Genomic DNA, 14,514 nt, shown 5'->3' with positions numbered 1-14,514 from the left:
GTTATAGTATATAATGTTTGAGTGAAATATATTGTCTTAATCTCAAGAGGTACATCACAGCATCTAATGGAACGTTAGATTGGAATATTTATTTAATCAAGCTGATTACTGCAGCCCAGGACACTCATGCTTTAAAACATTCAAACCAAAGCTGAGGTCACTTCATATAAGAATTTGCAATGCTCAAATGCCTTAACCATCCTGTTTTCCCCTGAATCTGTCACATCACAGATCCCTGTGTATCTCTTTCAGTCAGCTCTGTCAACTCACACATGGGCAGCTCACATATCCACAGTTTTCACTGCAAAGTGAAACACTTCACAGACTCAATAACACTCATTACCTGGAGTGCGTAGCCTGGCTCACACTGAAAGGAGACAACATCATTCACCAAGTATCGCTCCCCGATCTTCAGACCACTGCTGGGGACAGTGGGTTCTGGGCAGCTGGAGAGGCCTACAGCTGCAAGAAAGCAAGAAGAGGTGAATGGGGGTAGCTGGTGTGTGTGTGTGTGTGTGTGTGTGTGCGCACAAGAATTCTGTCAGAAGTGTACAAATCAGGATGTAGATTGGGGCTGGGAGGAGAACCTCTGGCCTTGTCAGTCCCAGCATGAGTCTCAATTTGGCCCATGAGGCCATTACCCCCAAATCACACCAACCTGACAACAGAGTCCTAGCTGCCACTGAAGAAGCTGTGCTTTGCTTCATGCATTGGTCTGAGAAGTGCACATTTGATAGGTCTGCATTAAATGCACAAATTTCTCCTCCATCCCTACTGGCACACAGCTGATTAATCAGCTAAGTCTAGAGTGGTGCTGCTCATAAGAACCTAAGAACTGGCAGCTGGATCAAGCCAGCGGCCCATCTAGTCCAGCATCCTGTTCTCACAGCAGCCAACCAGATGCCTGTGGGAAAGCTTCAAGCAGGACCCTGCAGCAGCTATTACATTTTACAAACTAGACACACTAACTGCATTGACGTGATAGCGTTGTGTCCAGTTTGGCCATAAAAAGAACTCCCCCACCAGGTTTAAGTGAAGTGAGCCTCCAATTCTAAAGCACCACCAGATGTACTAAGCCTATACACATTCCGTATGGAACTGTGTGTATCATGTCTGCTGTTGATCTCTGTTTGGTGAATGAAAAGTAACAGAACGCTGCTCTCGTTTCTGAAAGTGACCTCTCCCTTGGGATTCCCTCCAGCGGTTGGCACTGGCACTTTACTTTTCAGCCACTATGACGGGCGCAGCAGGCGCAGTCCAGCTGCTCTGCTGTTCTCAGCCAGACGTTTGGCTGTGAAAGTAGCAGCTGAGTTGCAGGACTTAACGTCTTTGTGATCAATGGTGCATCAGCCAGGGAACTGGCAAGAGCTTTAAAGCCTCATGGAGTTGTGCTGTCTGCACCAGGTGATTTTTGCACCACTTGTTAGCTGCATTGTGTTGCTGGTTTGTGTTACATTTTTGGAATCTTGAAATTTTCCTGTTGACCACTTTGAAATCCATTTTCTTGCTTCTTCTTTTGGATCAAGGGTGGTTTATGCATGCATTAAAACACATAAAGAAGCATGTGCATAAAACACATTCCCTGCCATCTCCAGCTAACAAGCCACATCTCTCATTCCTGCCTGGAGCACCTAAGAAATAAAACATTGCAGGAATCAAAGAAGAATGCCCCCAATTTTAATTCAGAAATATTAGAACTTGGAATATCATCATTTTGGGGAAGGCTGCTAGCATTTTCACCATGCTCTTCATCTTGGCTACTGGCCTACCTTTCCATTTTATTTATGAAGGCTACTTTATTTCCTTTTTTAAAAAAATATGTTCATTTTGGTAGCACATTATCGAAAGCTCAGTGGTTGAAATCGACTACTCTTATGCAATGGCCATTCTAGTTTCCACCCAATGATCTTCTCTGGTTTCTGAGCATTCCCCAGTCACCACCTGCATATCCCCCAGCCCCTTTCTTCAGTCATGAGATCTGGAAGCTTGGCTTTATTTTAACTTTTATACACTGAAGTTTCAAATTATATTAAATTCCACATCATATACCCTTTCTCAATCTTGTATTTGCATGATCACTGCGACAAAGTGTGCACAACCCTGAAAGTAATTGCTCTCGCAGCAGAAGCTACAACCTGGACATCTTGGAACAGCATCATCAAGAAGAATCCTTACTTTTGTACTCAAGGTGAAATCCTGCAGCAGAGACACTGATGTCGGAGTAGAAATGCAAATAGAGTTGGTTGGAGGTGCTGTTCAGCAGTGCAGGGACTGTGGTTCCTAGGGGAGAAACACATGCACACAAGAGGCAGAGACGTTACCAGGGTGTTTCAGAAATGTTGGAGAGGATCTGGACCATTTCCAGAGCCACTCACCATATCTGGGGAGGTGTCCTCCCTCCACTCCTTCCAGCCACCCCTAAACCCTGGAAAGTAAGGCTAGAAGAGGGGATTTGGCGGTGGTGGTGGGGTCCCATCTAGCACAGGAGGCAGGCAGGTCTTTTGTGCATTAGGAAAAGACAAATCTGTCATTTCTGGTTTCTCTCAGTTTCTCATTATTTCCAATCTTAGCTTCAGTTTGCCATAATTCTGCACCAATTTGCAATTCTCTCTTTATGGTCCTCACACCAGTAGCATTTTAGTGCACATTCTCTTAATAGACTTGCAATTTTGCCCTATACAGTTTTGCAAGCAACTTCCCCGAATATAAGGCATTTTGTATTTTGTTTTCACTAATATATGCATTTCTAGCCACACTTTCCATATACAGTGTGTGTGTGTGTGTGTGTGTGTGTGTGTGTACACACACACACACACACACACACACATGCCTTTTGTACCACATTTTGCTTGGTTGGTCAGTTATAGAACTGCAAAATTCAGAGAAGTGCAAATTTTGATGGCTAGCTACATTACAGTTTGTGTTTTGTTTCAGGAAGTGCAAATTAGGTAGGCTCACCTTAAAAAGTGAACTGAACCAAATTTCTCCAACATCCCTAATGTGCACACACAATTATAAAGGTGTGAGCATCCTGAAGGTTAGCGCTTCAACAGCTCATTACTGAGCCAGTAAAACAATCATTTCACACTACCAGCAGATGTCCCCATAATAGATCTGTATTAAAAGGATGAAGAATGAATTAGACTTAGGGGGCTGCTCTGCACACCTTCTATCCCATTGGTCTTGAAGAACTGCAGGGCAAAGCCTGACTCTTATCTGAGAACACATCAGAGATTGCATCTGTGTGTCTGAGAAGGCAGCCTTTAACTTTGGCAGCATGGTTCATTTTTGATCAAGCTTCACAGAGGCCAGCAGAGGGATACTCAGAAATGTAGTTTTCAAAGCGCAGAGACACATTTCTCATCACAGAAAGCATTATCCGGTTGGACTAACAGATATAGAAAAGGATTTGGAGATGAGAAGTTACCGGGGGGGGGGGAGTCACAGAGGACCCCTCATGGCACTGTTCTCCCCTCTTTGCTGGCTGAATAACAGCTTGGGGTCCTGAAATGAAAGGAATAAGGCAGCTCTGGAGGGGAATGGATGAAACTCTGTGGAAAAATGGCTCAGAAAGCTTTGGCAAGAGACTCCGACTGTGGTTTAGGAATGCAAACGGATTCACTCTCAGCTTTGCTTCTTTGATGCACTTTCCTGTTTTGAAAAAATCCACTGCCCACTTAGTTTCTTACTCCACATAAGCACCGTTCATGCATTACTGACATATAGGACAACACAATTCTTTAAGCCCTATATCCAACATCACATCTGCTTCCTCCAAGAACCATGTACTGCACATGGATGCCTGCAAAACAACTTCAAGGCACAAACTCTTCATCATGTGCAGTTGCCCTACACAACTGAGAGACCCAGTTGTACAGGTGTCCTGATCATGTGGCGCCTTTATGTGCAAACAAGAGTTCACACAACTGGTACAAACAACACACCATTGTTGAAGGTGGCAGATGTGATGTTGGAAGTAGGGCAAAAAGTGTGACCCTGCTCTCAAGTGAACACGACACTGTCCTTCACCCAAGTAACATCATTCACAGAAGTCAGGTAGGGAACAAGATGGGGAAGAGGTCCAAATATTAGCACAACTGACCCCTTCAAAATAAGGGGTATTAAATTTGGAAATGTTGGCACTGCTCCAAGCCTAAACCAGACCACAGGATGCCAGCTAGTTTGTGTTGGCAAGAGTAATGACAAAAAGGCTTCCCTTCTCAAGCAGCCATAAAGTCGGGCTGGAATTCAGTATTTGGAGTGAAATGTAGTATTTCCAAGTTTGTGCTTGCTTCTAACATGCAAAGCATGGGAGGGAGAAATTTGTTTGTGTATGTATGGGGGTAAGAGTGTTCAACCTGTTCTCCACCTTGACTGTGCAAGTGCTGCCTTGTACTTTTGTCATTAATTAATAGATTATTATATTTGTTCATCCTTTTTTAACATAATTTGTCTCAATGGAATCAAAGGGTTCAATAAATAGCGAAAACAAGAAACATACAAAAACAGCAGTAAAATTAGACCTAAACGGCTCACCCAAATATATATATTTATATATATACATACATAGAAAAGGAACACAATCCTAGCCACACCCCACTTAAAAGCTTGAACACAAAAAGAGTTCACAGATGTAACTAGTTGCCCTCCCAATGAAGGACCAGCAGCCTGGGTACCTTAAAAAAAGAGTGATGTTTACAAAAAGCATGCTTCCCTATGTACAGAATTCCACAAGCAGGGAGCCGCCAAAGAAAAGGCTTTTCTGTGCTTGACCGTGGAAGCAAGTCTCAAAGCCCAGCTGGAGGAGAAGTTGCAATGGAGGGAAAGTGGAATCTTTATGTCCTCTGTCTGTCTTGGGTGTTCTTTCATTACTTTGGAGGTGGCAAGCTTGGTGAATGGTCAACACTGGAGCTGCAAAGGCCAACCTGATGCTCTCTAGATGTTCTGGACTGAAGTCAAGCTGGCTGGGGCTGCTGGGAGTTGTAGTCCAAAACATCTGGAAGGCACCAAGTTAGTGAAGGCCCATTCTGTGTCCACTTCAGAACTCACCTGAGAAGCTGCCCAGCATGGTGGCTGTGTTATCCCCACCGTCAAAGACTTCTAGGGAATCCCAGTTCTGTTCTGTCACAAAACTGATCACTTGAATCTGGGAAGAGGGAGGGAGAAAAGAAAAGAACTGAAAAATTATGATATGGGTTGCCTTTTAATTAGTAAACCAAATTTAATTTTGTAAAAAGAAACAAAACATTTGAGGTAGCCATTGGCATACTTTTCTGCCTACAGAGAATCCTTTCCATGTTGAATTATCTGTCAGGATCCTGATGGGCACTCTGAAGTGCATTGAAAAGCTTTGACCAGGCACAGACTTGATTAGCATGTGGTCAATTGGGCTCCCCTGTTGCCAGACCAAAGCTGGCAGCATGCTCTTAAGCAGGCCCCTGCAGTTGCCAGTGGTGTTTTTTCCCAAGGAAGCTCGCCTGCCGTTAGTGATGTTCTGTTTGAGGAAACCGTGTTAAATGCCCAAGATACTCAGGGTTCCCTGAAACACTTGCATGCTTCCTGTGTGCATCTGGCTGGCTACTGCAAGAACAGGATACTAGACATGCTCCCCTAGGAGCCTCAAGTGGTACAAATCCAGGTTAATTTTCACCACTTGATTCTGACAATAGTATACACCAGCCCTAACTTGGTCTCTCTCAGTCTTTCCTGGACATTCTCTAGGAAGTGCTTGATCCATGCTACAGCTGTGCAAAGTTCTTCCTCTTCTGCCAAATGCCGTGGAGGGAAAAGGTGTGTGTCACAAGAGTGATAATAAACCATTATCTCTGACATTCTAGCTTGCTTATCCTGAATAACAACTTTGCAGGGACTTTAAAGTAAAAGCAAAAACATGAAAACCTTTAGAATCCATCTCACTGAAATGCTAATGACCTCCACCGAGTCTTTACCAATTGCTCCAGCCAAATCAGCATCTGCATAATTATCCCCCTAATAATAATTTCATGCATTACAGAAACAAGACTTGGGGGGGTTTCCCTCTCACCATCCTGTCTGACCCCCAAAGCTCCCCTCCTCACACTGGAAGGGCACGAACATTGTAAGCTTCTAATTTGATGCTCATGTGCAGGATTTCACGAAGGATCAGCCTGTATTTTCTGCCAGGGATCTAAATTAATTCACCCAGGGAAGAGCTGCCTTTGGGATGAATAATTCATACCAGAAGTGCTAGTGAGCAGGATGATTACATAAAACCCTCACTGGCCTAACACTGCCTCTGTTGTGCTATCAAGAATGCTTTCATCTCCAATGCCTCCTCTTGTTTTGTCACCACTTAACCTATACCTGCGGTACAAAACAGGGGTTAACAGCTGTCTAAAGGGATGGGCACCGATGGAGCTGGGCCTCGTCCTAGACACTGGCTGCATGTTCTGCAAGTCTCCAAACCAGCACCCATTCAAAGCACAGAACAGCCCTCTGCATTTGATGGCACTGGAAGTCTGCCAGCCCTAAACCAGAACATTTTACTGGTATAAGGGAGAGGTTGGTGGCCCTCACTGCCTCCCATGGGAATGAATTCCATAGTTTAACCATGTGCTGTGCCAAGAAGGGCTTTCTTTTGAATCTTTCAACATTCGGTTTCTTTGATAGTCCATGGGTTCTAGTGTTATGAGAGGGGAAGAGACTTTTCTCTACCTACTTTCCCCATGCCATGCATAATTTTATAAACTCCTGTCATGTCACCTCTTACCTGCCTATTCTCTGGGCGAGTGAAACTCAAAACATTTTGGGTCTCAGTTGCTCTCAACCTGACAAGGCTCATGAAGTCAATCTGGATTCTAGCTTCTGCAGACTATTTCCCCCGTCCGATATCTCTATAGGCTCAGCTGCCATAAACATCTCGTAAGCTCACAAGCTATCATGCGAGTTGTTTCAAAAGGAACCAATCCTTTCCCTTTCAGCTTTCAAACTTCTGTACTTCTTCCTATCTAGGGCACCCCCAAATATGCAGAAGCAACAGCTGCATTCTGGGGTGGCCCCATTTAGCTTCCAAAGCGACTTGACTTTGCTATAAGAGGGTTTGATGATTGTGGCAGCTTTTGTACTTTCTTCCTCTGAGGAGCACTTCAGCTAGGCAGCTGAAGGAGCCCTGCACAGAAGAAATGGATAGTTGAGCATATTCAAGAGTCCACACTCAGGTCACACAGAAGACTGGCTGGCCAGGACTTCTGGGCCTCACCACTGCACTCTGTGAACTGTTTCCAAGAACACATTCAACATTCCCCTTTGGTTGCACATGGCAGAGGAGGATCAGCAGCAGTGATCGAGCTGTCTTTTAGGAGATCGTATCTGTCACGACTGATCTGCTCATTTAAAAGGTAAAGGTACCCCTGCCCGTACGGGCCAGTCTTGACAGACTCTGGGGTTGTGCGCCCATCTCACTTAAGAGGCCAGGGGCCAGCGCTGTCCGGAGACACTTCCGGGTCACGTGGCCAGCGTGACATCGCTGCTCTGGCGAGCCAGAGCCGCACACGGAAACGCCGTTTACCTTCCCGCTTGTAAGCGGTCCCTATTTATCTACTTGCACCCGGAGGTGCTTTCGAACTGCTAGGTTGGCAGGCGCTGGGACCGAACGACGGGAGCGCACCCCGCCGCAGGGATTCGAACCGCCGACCTTTCGATCGGCAAGCCCTAGGCACTGAGGCTTTTACCCACAGCGCCACCTGCGTCCCCGATCTGCTCATTTAGGAGCCCTTAATAAGCTTCTGAAAAACACTAGGTAGCTTTCTCCAGGAGAAAACCTGAAAATCGCTGCAGTGGTATTGCAGGAAGTGGGAAGAGAGTTCTGTTGTATGAATAAAGTCATGTTTTGCTTAAATGTTTCACTTTTCCCCAGGTCTGGATTAACCATTAAGTGAAATAAGCATGTGCTTAGGGCATCAAGGGAAGGGGGCCACCACAGAAATTTTCCATTGCCAGATTTTTAACATTAATCATCATAAATCACTCAGCTGAATATTCCTTTTCTCAGTTGAAAATCCCAACAGAACTACTATGCAACAAGACAGGTCGAGTGCCTTATCTCTACTAAGTATAGAAGCAGACATGTTACATAAGATTAGGTTTGAGGATCTGATCAAATACTTTGCAATTAGAAAAGGTAGGAGAAAAAAATTCAAATATAAATAAAGTGAACGTATACAAAAAATAGACATTCCCTTCCATCTTACTATAGGTTTTGTTTCATTTTCAAAAATAAAACTTTATTTTACCATTTATTATTGTGTTGTTTTTTAAATAGAATTTGAATTATGGGGGCACCACAATCTTCTAAATTTTTAGGGCCTCTAAAGTTCTTAATCCAGCCCTGCTTTTTCTTTTTGCATATATTCCAAAAATCCATTAGCAGCTTCGCTGAGGATAATCTCAAAATTCTCCACTGCATTTCAAACAAAAGGCGCAAAGAAAAAGCAGTGCTTCATTAGTGGATATTGCTCTCTCTTCTCCTCATTTTCTTTCCCTCCCTGCTTAAATTAATGAATGAATTATCACCTTTTGAAATTGCAAGTGCCAAATGCTTTGCAACTCCACCACAACTGTTCCAACAGTTTTGCTCTGCTAAAGTGAGTATCCCCCCCCCCCACCTCTCTCTTTCCCCTTTGCAATGCCTGTGGGAAATACTGATAACAATGCAAACAAGTCACAAGATATCCAGGGCAAAATTAAACATAGCGGGAGGGGAAACAAACCCAGAACAAAACCGATCTGTTAATTAGCTGGAGCACCCACAGAAACACATGCCAGTTGCTAGTTCGGCAGTTGTAAATAGCTTCACTTGCTGGCACTAATTGTTCCTCTGCCTCCCTTTCCCTGTCTACCAAAGCAGAGCAGTTGCTATAAATAAAGAAATAATAATAATACATTTTTTATTATTAAGAATATTGCAAACAAGTATAGCGGCATCATAATACACTGGATCTAGGTTAAATTAGTTGCATCTAAGTCCCACTGAAATAAATGTGAAAAGTTATGTAGCTTGTGGAGTAACTCCAGTGCAGTTCTATGGATCTAGACACATCAGAAAAGTGTTTCAGAAAAATGCGTTGTAAACCTCAAAGGGAGAAATCAAGTTGATGAAAGACAGAACTCCACAGCGCCATCTGGTGTAACTAATGTAGATGAGTCCCAAGGCTCATAGTGGAAGCAGACAGTGCCCAACCATTGTCCAATCAAAGTCGGACTCAAAGCAGAAAGCAGATAAGAACAGGGCCTTAGATAGCTTTGATCAGACTGATTCATTCTTCTCCTAAGCCGGGAGTGAGGAACCTTTTTGGCTCCACAGGCTAGATATCAAAATCAGCCTCATGCACCAAATTTGACAGCTGGCAAAATGGACTTCTGTGTTGGCCAGGCCTATCATAAAGACACTGGCCTTCTGACTTTTCCTTGTCAAGATAAGAAGATAGGAAGAGCCTGCTGGATGAGACCAATGACCCATCTAGTTCAGCATCTGTTCTCACAGTGTCCAACCACATACCTGTGGGAAACCGGCAAGCAGGACCTGAGCATGAGATCATTTTCTTCTTCTGTGTCTTCCAGCAAGAGGTATTCACAAACATTGCTGCCTCTGACTGTGGGGCAGAGCACAGCCAGCATCTTCTGCCTTCTGCAGTTTGCTCCTTGCCCTCACCTGTGCTCAAATTCACACCTTAACTCTGGCCCCAGCATCTTCAGCAACTAACTCCAGAGACCCTGGGCTGGAGAATGCACACTACTCCAACTGTCACTCCAGATACCTAGGCCCACTGCTGTTTAGACCATTAAAGGTAAGCTGTACTCTGGCCAAGAGTGAAGTCTCTCATTATATTAGTGCAATGATTCACCCTTGTACAACATACCCCCTTCCCCTATGCAACCCTAGACCTGTTCTGGGTCCCCCCCCCCCTGCATTGCTGACTACCTTTTGCATTGCACCTGGAAGTGGACAAGCAGTCAGCGGAGCTCATTACATGAAGGCCTCAGAAGTTCTCAGCTCCTGGTCCCATTTAGCATCCTGACATATCTGGCTACATCAGGAAGGAGTTTTTATTGCTCTTGGGATTTTTGGGCTGGGACTGCTGTACAAGTCCTTCAAGTGAGCTTACCAAACAGGGCATTCCTCTAATGTTTTACCTGTATTCCTGCTCCTTCAGGGACGGTTATTTTCCATACACAGTTGAGGCTGTTCAAGTAGGGCTCAGGGAACCCAGGGGACAAAATGGTGCCTTTTCGCTCAGTTAAGTTTCCACCGCAGGGCACTGAAACATAGAAGAGAGGCTGCTACAGGTCTATTCCATATGAGGCTTCCTAATTGCTAGCAGGCTGCTACTACTCTCTATCAACACTGTTATCGGCTTTCACTTTCCCCTAAGTCCTAAGATTTATTCATAACATTCATATGCAGCCCAACAATAATGGTTCTCTGGGACACTTACAAAAAGATTTAAAAAATAATTAGACCATAAAACCATAAAATCTAATGCAGTGTGGTGCCTGCAGCCGCAGATAACATCCATGCAACAAAGCTTAAAGCAACACCAGAATTTCTACAATAGAACCTAGGGCCTTTTGCATGCAAAGCACTGAGCTGTGCATCATAGCTGTCAACGTTTCCCTTTTTTAAAGGGAAATTCCCTTATTCCGAATAGAATCCCTCGCAAGAAAAGGGAAAGGTTGACAGCTATGCTGTGCATCCTTCCCTTGGGACAATTAAGCTGTCTTATCCTAAGTAATAAAAATGGTCAGTCTTGCTCAATATTGTCTACACTTACTGGCAGCAGCTTACCCAGGTTTCAGGCACAGTTCACTCCCAGTCTTACCAGGAAATACTGGGAGTTAAACTTGGGACCTCCTGCATGCAAAGAAAATTCTGTACTCCCGAGAGTATAGCCATTCATTATGTATCAGAAAAAGTTCTCGCTCTTCATTTGGCATGAGCTATTGGAGAAGGGCCTTTGAAGATTGTTCTAAGGCCTGAATAGGTATTTGTGAGAGGAAGCCAACCTTCAGGTAACATGTCTTCAAGGCAGTTAGGACTTTTAGGGTTGTACCAGAATCTTGAATTGCACTTGGAAATGGGCTAGAAGCCAGTTCTAATGACAGGGGCAATATGAACAACAAGAAACCGAGCCTTCAGAATTATTGGTTTCCGAAAGGTATCTCGTCAAGCGGACAGGTGCTTTTGGAGGAATGGAATTCACATCAGAAACAGCGGAGAAAATGCCAAAGAAGAGTAAGCAGCCCAACTTCCCCTTCAATCTTACACATAAAGGTTAGGATATGTCTGTTTATCAGCATGGTGTGCCTAGCCTTGCTCCCTTGCATGGTTAATGAAAGCAGGGGTCCCTGCCTCCTGTTCCTTTGTGCTAGCACCAGCTCAAATCCTAGCTTAAGCCCAAGACCCTCCAGGAATCTTGGAACTGAACAGATTACAAATCCGTAGTCATGTTCAGTGCTGTTCCAGATTTTATAGGTACATACCAACACAAGTAGGCACAGAGGAATTCCACTGAGCGAGGGCTCCGGGCATTGTCAGGCACTCAATGCTGTGGGATCCTTGGAGGGCATAACCAGCAGTGCACTCAAACCGGATCACAGCCCCCACAGAGAAATCACTGCCTATCCGCCTCCCATAGCGGGGTTCAGGCACAGAGCTGCACTGCGTGGCGCTAGTTCGTGGGACAGCTTCAACAAACAGACAGGGGGAGAAAGTTACAGAGCAGAATACATGCCTAAGATGAGCAAATCCTTAAAGCAATAATCCTGGAAGGTTGCCTCTCGAATGAATGTGGCTCCTCAGGTTGATTCACCCCTCCACACACATTAGACAGACACAAGAAATTCACTCCCTGCCTTGCTGTTGGAGTTAATCCTCAGCTGTTGAAAACTTCTCATACGTGCCACACTGATACAGCTAAAGCCATCCACCCACTCCTGCATGTGGCCAGCAAAAGGAGGCAAGAACTAGCCATCAAAGCAGACAGCGTCCAAATGGAAAGGTGTTTGATGTGGACTTAAGAGAGGTCAGATGCTGGGTGGGGATTGCTCCCATTGCTATTCCTCTCCAAAAGGCAATCAGAAACGATTGTGCAGCCCAGGAGAGGCTGCAATTAACTCTCTGGAGGGAAGGCGGCAATTTTTATTTGACTTCATCAGAGTCTTTGATTCGGTTAAATCATTAACAATTGCTATCAAAATCTCTTCCCCCATAATTAGGTACGAGAGTCAACTGAAAGGTTCTCTGATTAGTGCAAAAAAGCATCAAAAGAAATCAGGGTCGAGCCTTCCTGCGGAGGCTCAAGCTTGCAACTAAGCTGAGCTACCCAGGATATCTAGGGGCTATCAAAAATTATGAAGCCCTCCTGAGGGAGGAACATCTGATGACTTTGTATGCTTTCCCTACTGGGATAAATCATGCACACCAGAATTGTCATTAATTATGGGCTCCCAATTAAGCTTTTGAAAAACACCACAGGGAAAGATTTATTTTTCCTTCCCTTAGAGTAAAATTGTCAAAAGAATATAAAAGCAGTGTTTTGACTCGCAATAAGAGAGGTATCTAGACCAAAGCCAGAAGGCAAGCACACAGAGGCAGTCTCCTCTCCACAAAGGCACATACAACTGGGCACCTTCTTAACCCTGCTGTTCTCTGCGGATGGAAGCCATGGCTGAAACAAAGCAACCAAGTCAGAGTCCATGTCTACCTAGCTCAGTATGGCCTGCACTGACTTGGCAGAAGCTCTCAAGGGTTTCAGGCAGTAGACTTTACCTGTCCCACCTGGATATGGAGATACATAGCTAGAATACCCTGCTTTTCTTCCAAACTGGGATTCAAGGTGGCTTACTGTTTCTTGGTTACGCTCAGAATGAGGCAGAATTTTGTGACTAGTCAGGGGTAGCTATATATATAGCTTTGAGCATATTTTAGTGGAAAGGGTGTGGGCATTTCAAAAGAAAAATAGACAAGTGAGACCTGCAACAAAATGTTTCAATGTGGAGCGCTCCTATTCAGGGTTCCAGCCAGCCATATCCTCTCTTCCAGGATGCTCCATTCACTTCCTTCTCTGGTTTTCTGTATCCCTACTCAACAGACAGCTAGCATTTTCTGGCCACTGAGCATACTTGGTCCTCAGCTGACTGTGCTCTGTCCTCCTCATTCCCCTGAGTATGCTGGTCACTTTCTCTATTTCCCTGGCCCTCCTTGTCTGAGCTACAATTCTGTTAACACTCACAAGCTGAGCTCACTACTAGAGGGAATGATGAAGAACAATTACAAGTGAGTGGTCTTCTCATCAGGGCACACCTGAGGAGAGATCGGGACAGCAGGAGTGACTGGCATAAATGCATTAACACTAGAGCACTCAGCCCAGATTAGTTCTGGATTTAAAACTGCTCCTTGTAATATACTGCACAACCATGTTCCTCTTTGCTTGGTGGGATTTAGGCTATGATCCTCCCAAATAACTCTCTCCCGAGTGACCCTCCCTTGATGGCTTCCACACTACCCAACACATGCCTCCATTCCAGTTTGCTTATTGATATCTCTGCCTACCTTGGTAGACAAAATGGAAACCTTTGGCTGTGGCTTGACCTTTAGCACTGAACTTGATGAGGATTTGGTTGGTGGTGGCCAAAGGCAAAGATTCACCTAGGGAAGGAGAAAGCACACAACAAAAATAACAACTCCAAAAGAAAATACAATAAAGCACTATTCTCACCTAAGTGAAGCCAGGATTGGTCTGGTGCAGCAAGCCAATAAGGTGGCAATTTGAATTTTGTAGGGCAGGAGAGGGGAACCTCAGGCTTGGAGGCCAAAGGAGGTCCTCCAAGCCTCTTTATCCTGCTTGTCAGATTCCCTTGAGGCCACACTCTCTCCCCAGCCACATTCCTTGCTGGTCTGGTTTTGCACCCTCATTGAGTGTTTTTGCTTGGCTGGAACATATCCTTGCTTGCCTAGATGGAGGATAGAGGTGTGTGTGTGTATAGAAAGCAGCTTATGCAAAATGTCAAATCTTAAGTCTTTGCTCCACCCACTTTTGACCGCATCCAGCACTGGCATTGACTGTATTTATTATATCTGAAAGCTGCCTTGACTCCCTTGTCAGGGAAAAAAGGCAGGTTATAAATATGATGATGGTGATGTGGCATCTGGAAAGTTACCTGGATGGGAATGCTGTAGGACCATGCTGCTCCATTGCTGGAGGAGCTCCTGATAATGCTCTCTGCACAGAGTGCTTCCTCCTTGCTTGGAAGCTTGGATGTGGTCAGGGGGCAGGGGTCTGCCAAGCCTGTAGTCAACTGTTCAGATGCTGGCCCAGCCCCAGAGCTCTCTACCAGCCCAGCAAGAAGAGTGGAGGTAAGCACCTGAGGAGCAAGGTGGAGGGTGGCTCCAGGTGTTTTGATTCCCCTCCCTCTTGCAACTCAGGCTGGGAAGGGGAGTGAGTTATACAGGAAGTCTCTACTTGCTGCAAGCCTATA

General features: G+C 44.9%; 1 protein-coding gene across 11 annotated transcripts in view; it reads right to left on the bottom strand.

Moving 5' to 3' along the window:
* Positions 1 to 14,514, bottom strand: part of CSMD2 (CUB and Sushi multiple domains 2) — a 519,932-nt gene that overhangs the window by 73,042 nt on the left and 432,376 nt on the right. For all 11 annotated transcript variants that reach the window (XM_079985202.1, XM_079985205.1, XM_079985206.1 and 8 more), the window contains 6 exons: positions 13,589 to 13,684; positions 11,518 to 11,721; positions 10,171 to 10,295; positions 5,050 to 5,146; positions 2,176 to 2,280; positions 344 to 462 (listed from right to left, as the gene is read on the bottom strand). In XM_079985202.1, the coding sequence (XP_079841328.1) occupies positions 344 to 462; positions 2,176 to 2,280; positions 5,050 to 5,146; positions 10,171 to 10,295; positions 11,518 to 11,721; positions 13,589 to 13,684 (746 nt within the window). The remainder of the gene's footprint in view (positions 1 to 343; positions 463 to 2,175; positions 2,281 to 5,049; positions 5,147 to 10,170; positions 10,296 to 11,517; positions 11,722 to 13,588; positions 13,685 to 14,514) is intronic.

This window comes from Podarcis cretensis, assembly GCF_951804945.1.
Source record: "Podarcis cretensis genome assembly, chromosome: 8".
In the NCBI taxonomy this organism is placed as follows: domain Eukaryota; kingdom Metazoa; phylum Chordata; class Lepidosauria; order Squamata; family Lacertidae; genus Podarcis; species Podarcis cretensis.
The sequence above is the reverse complement of the archived record's forward strand: the minus strand, read 5'-3'. Positions and strand labels throughout refer to the sequence as shown.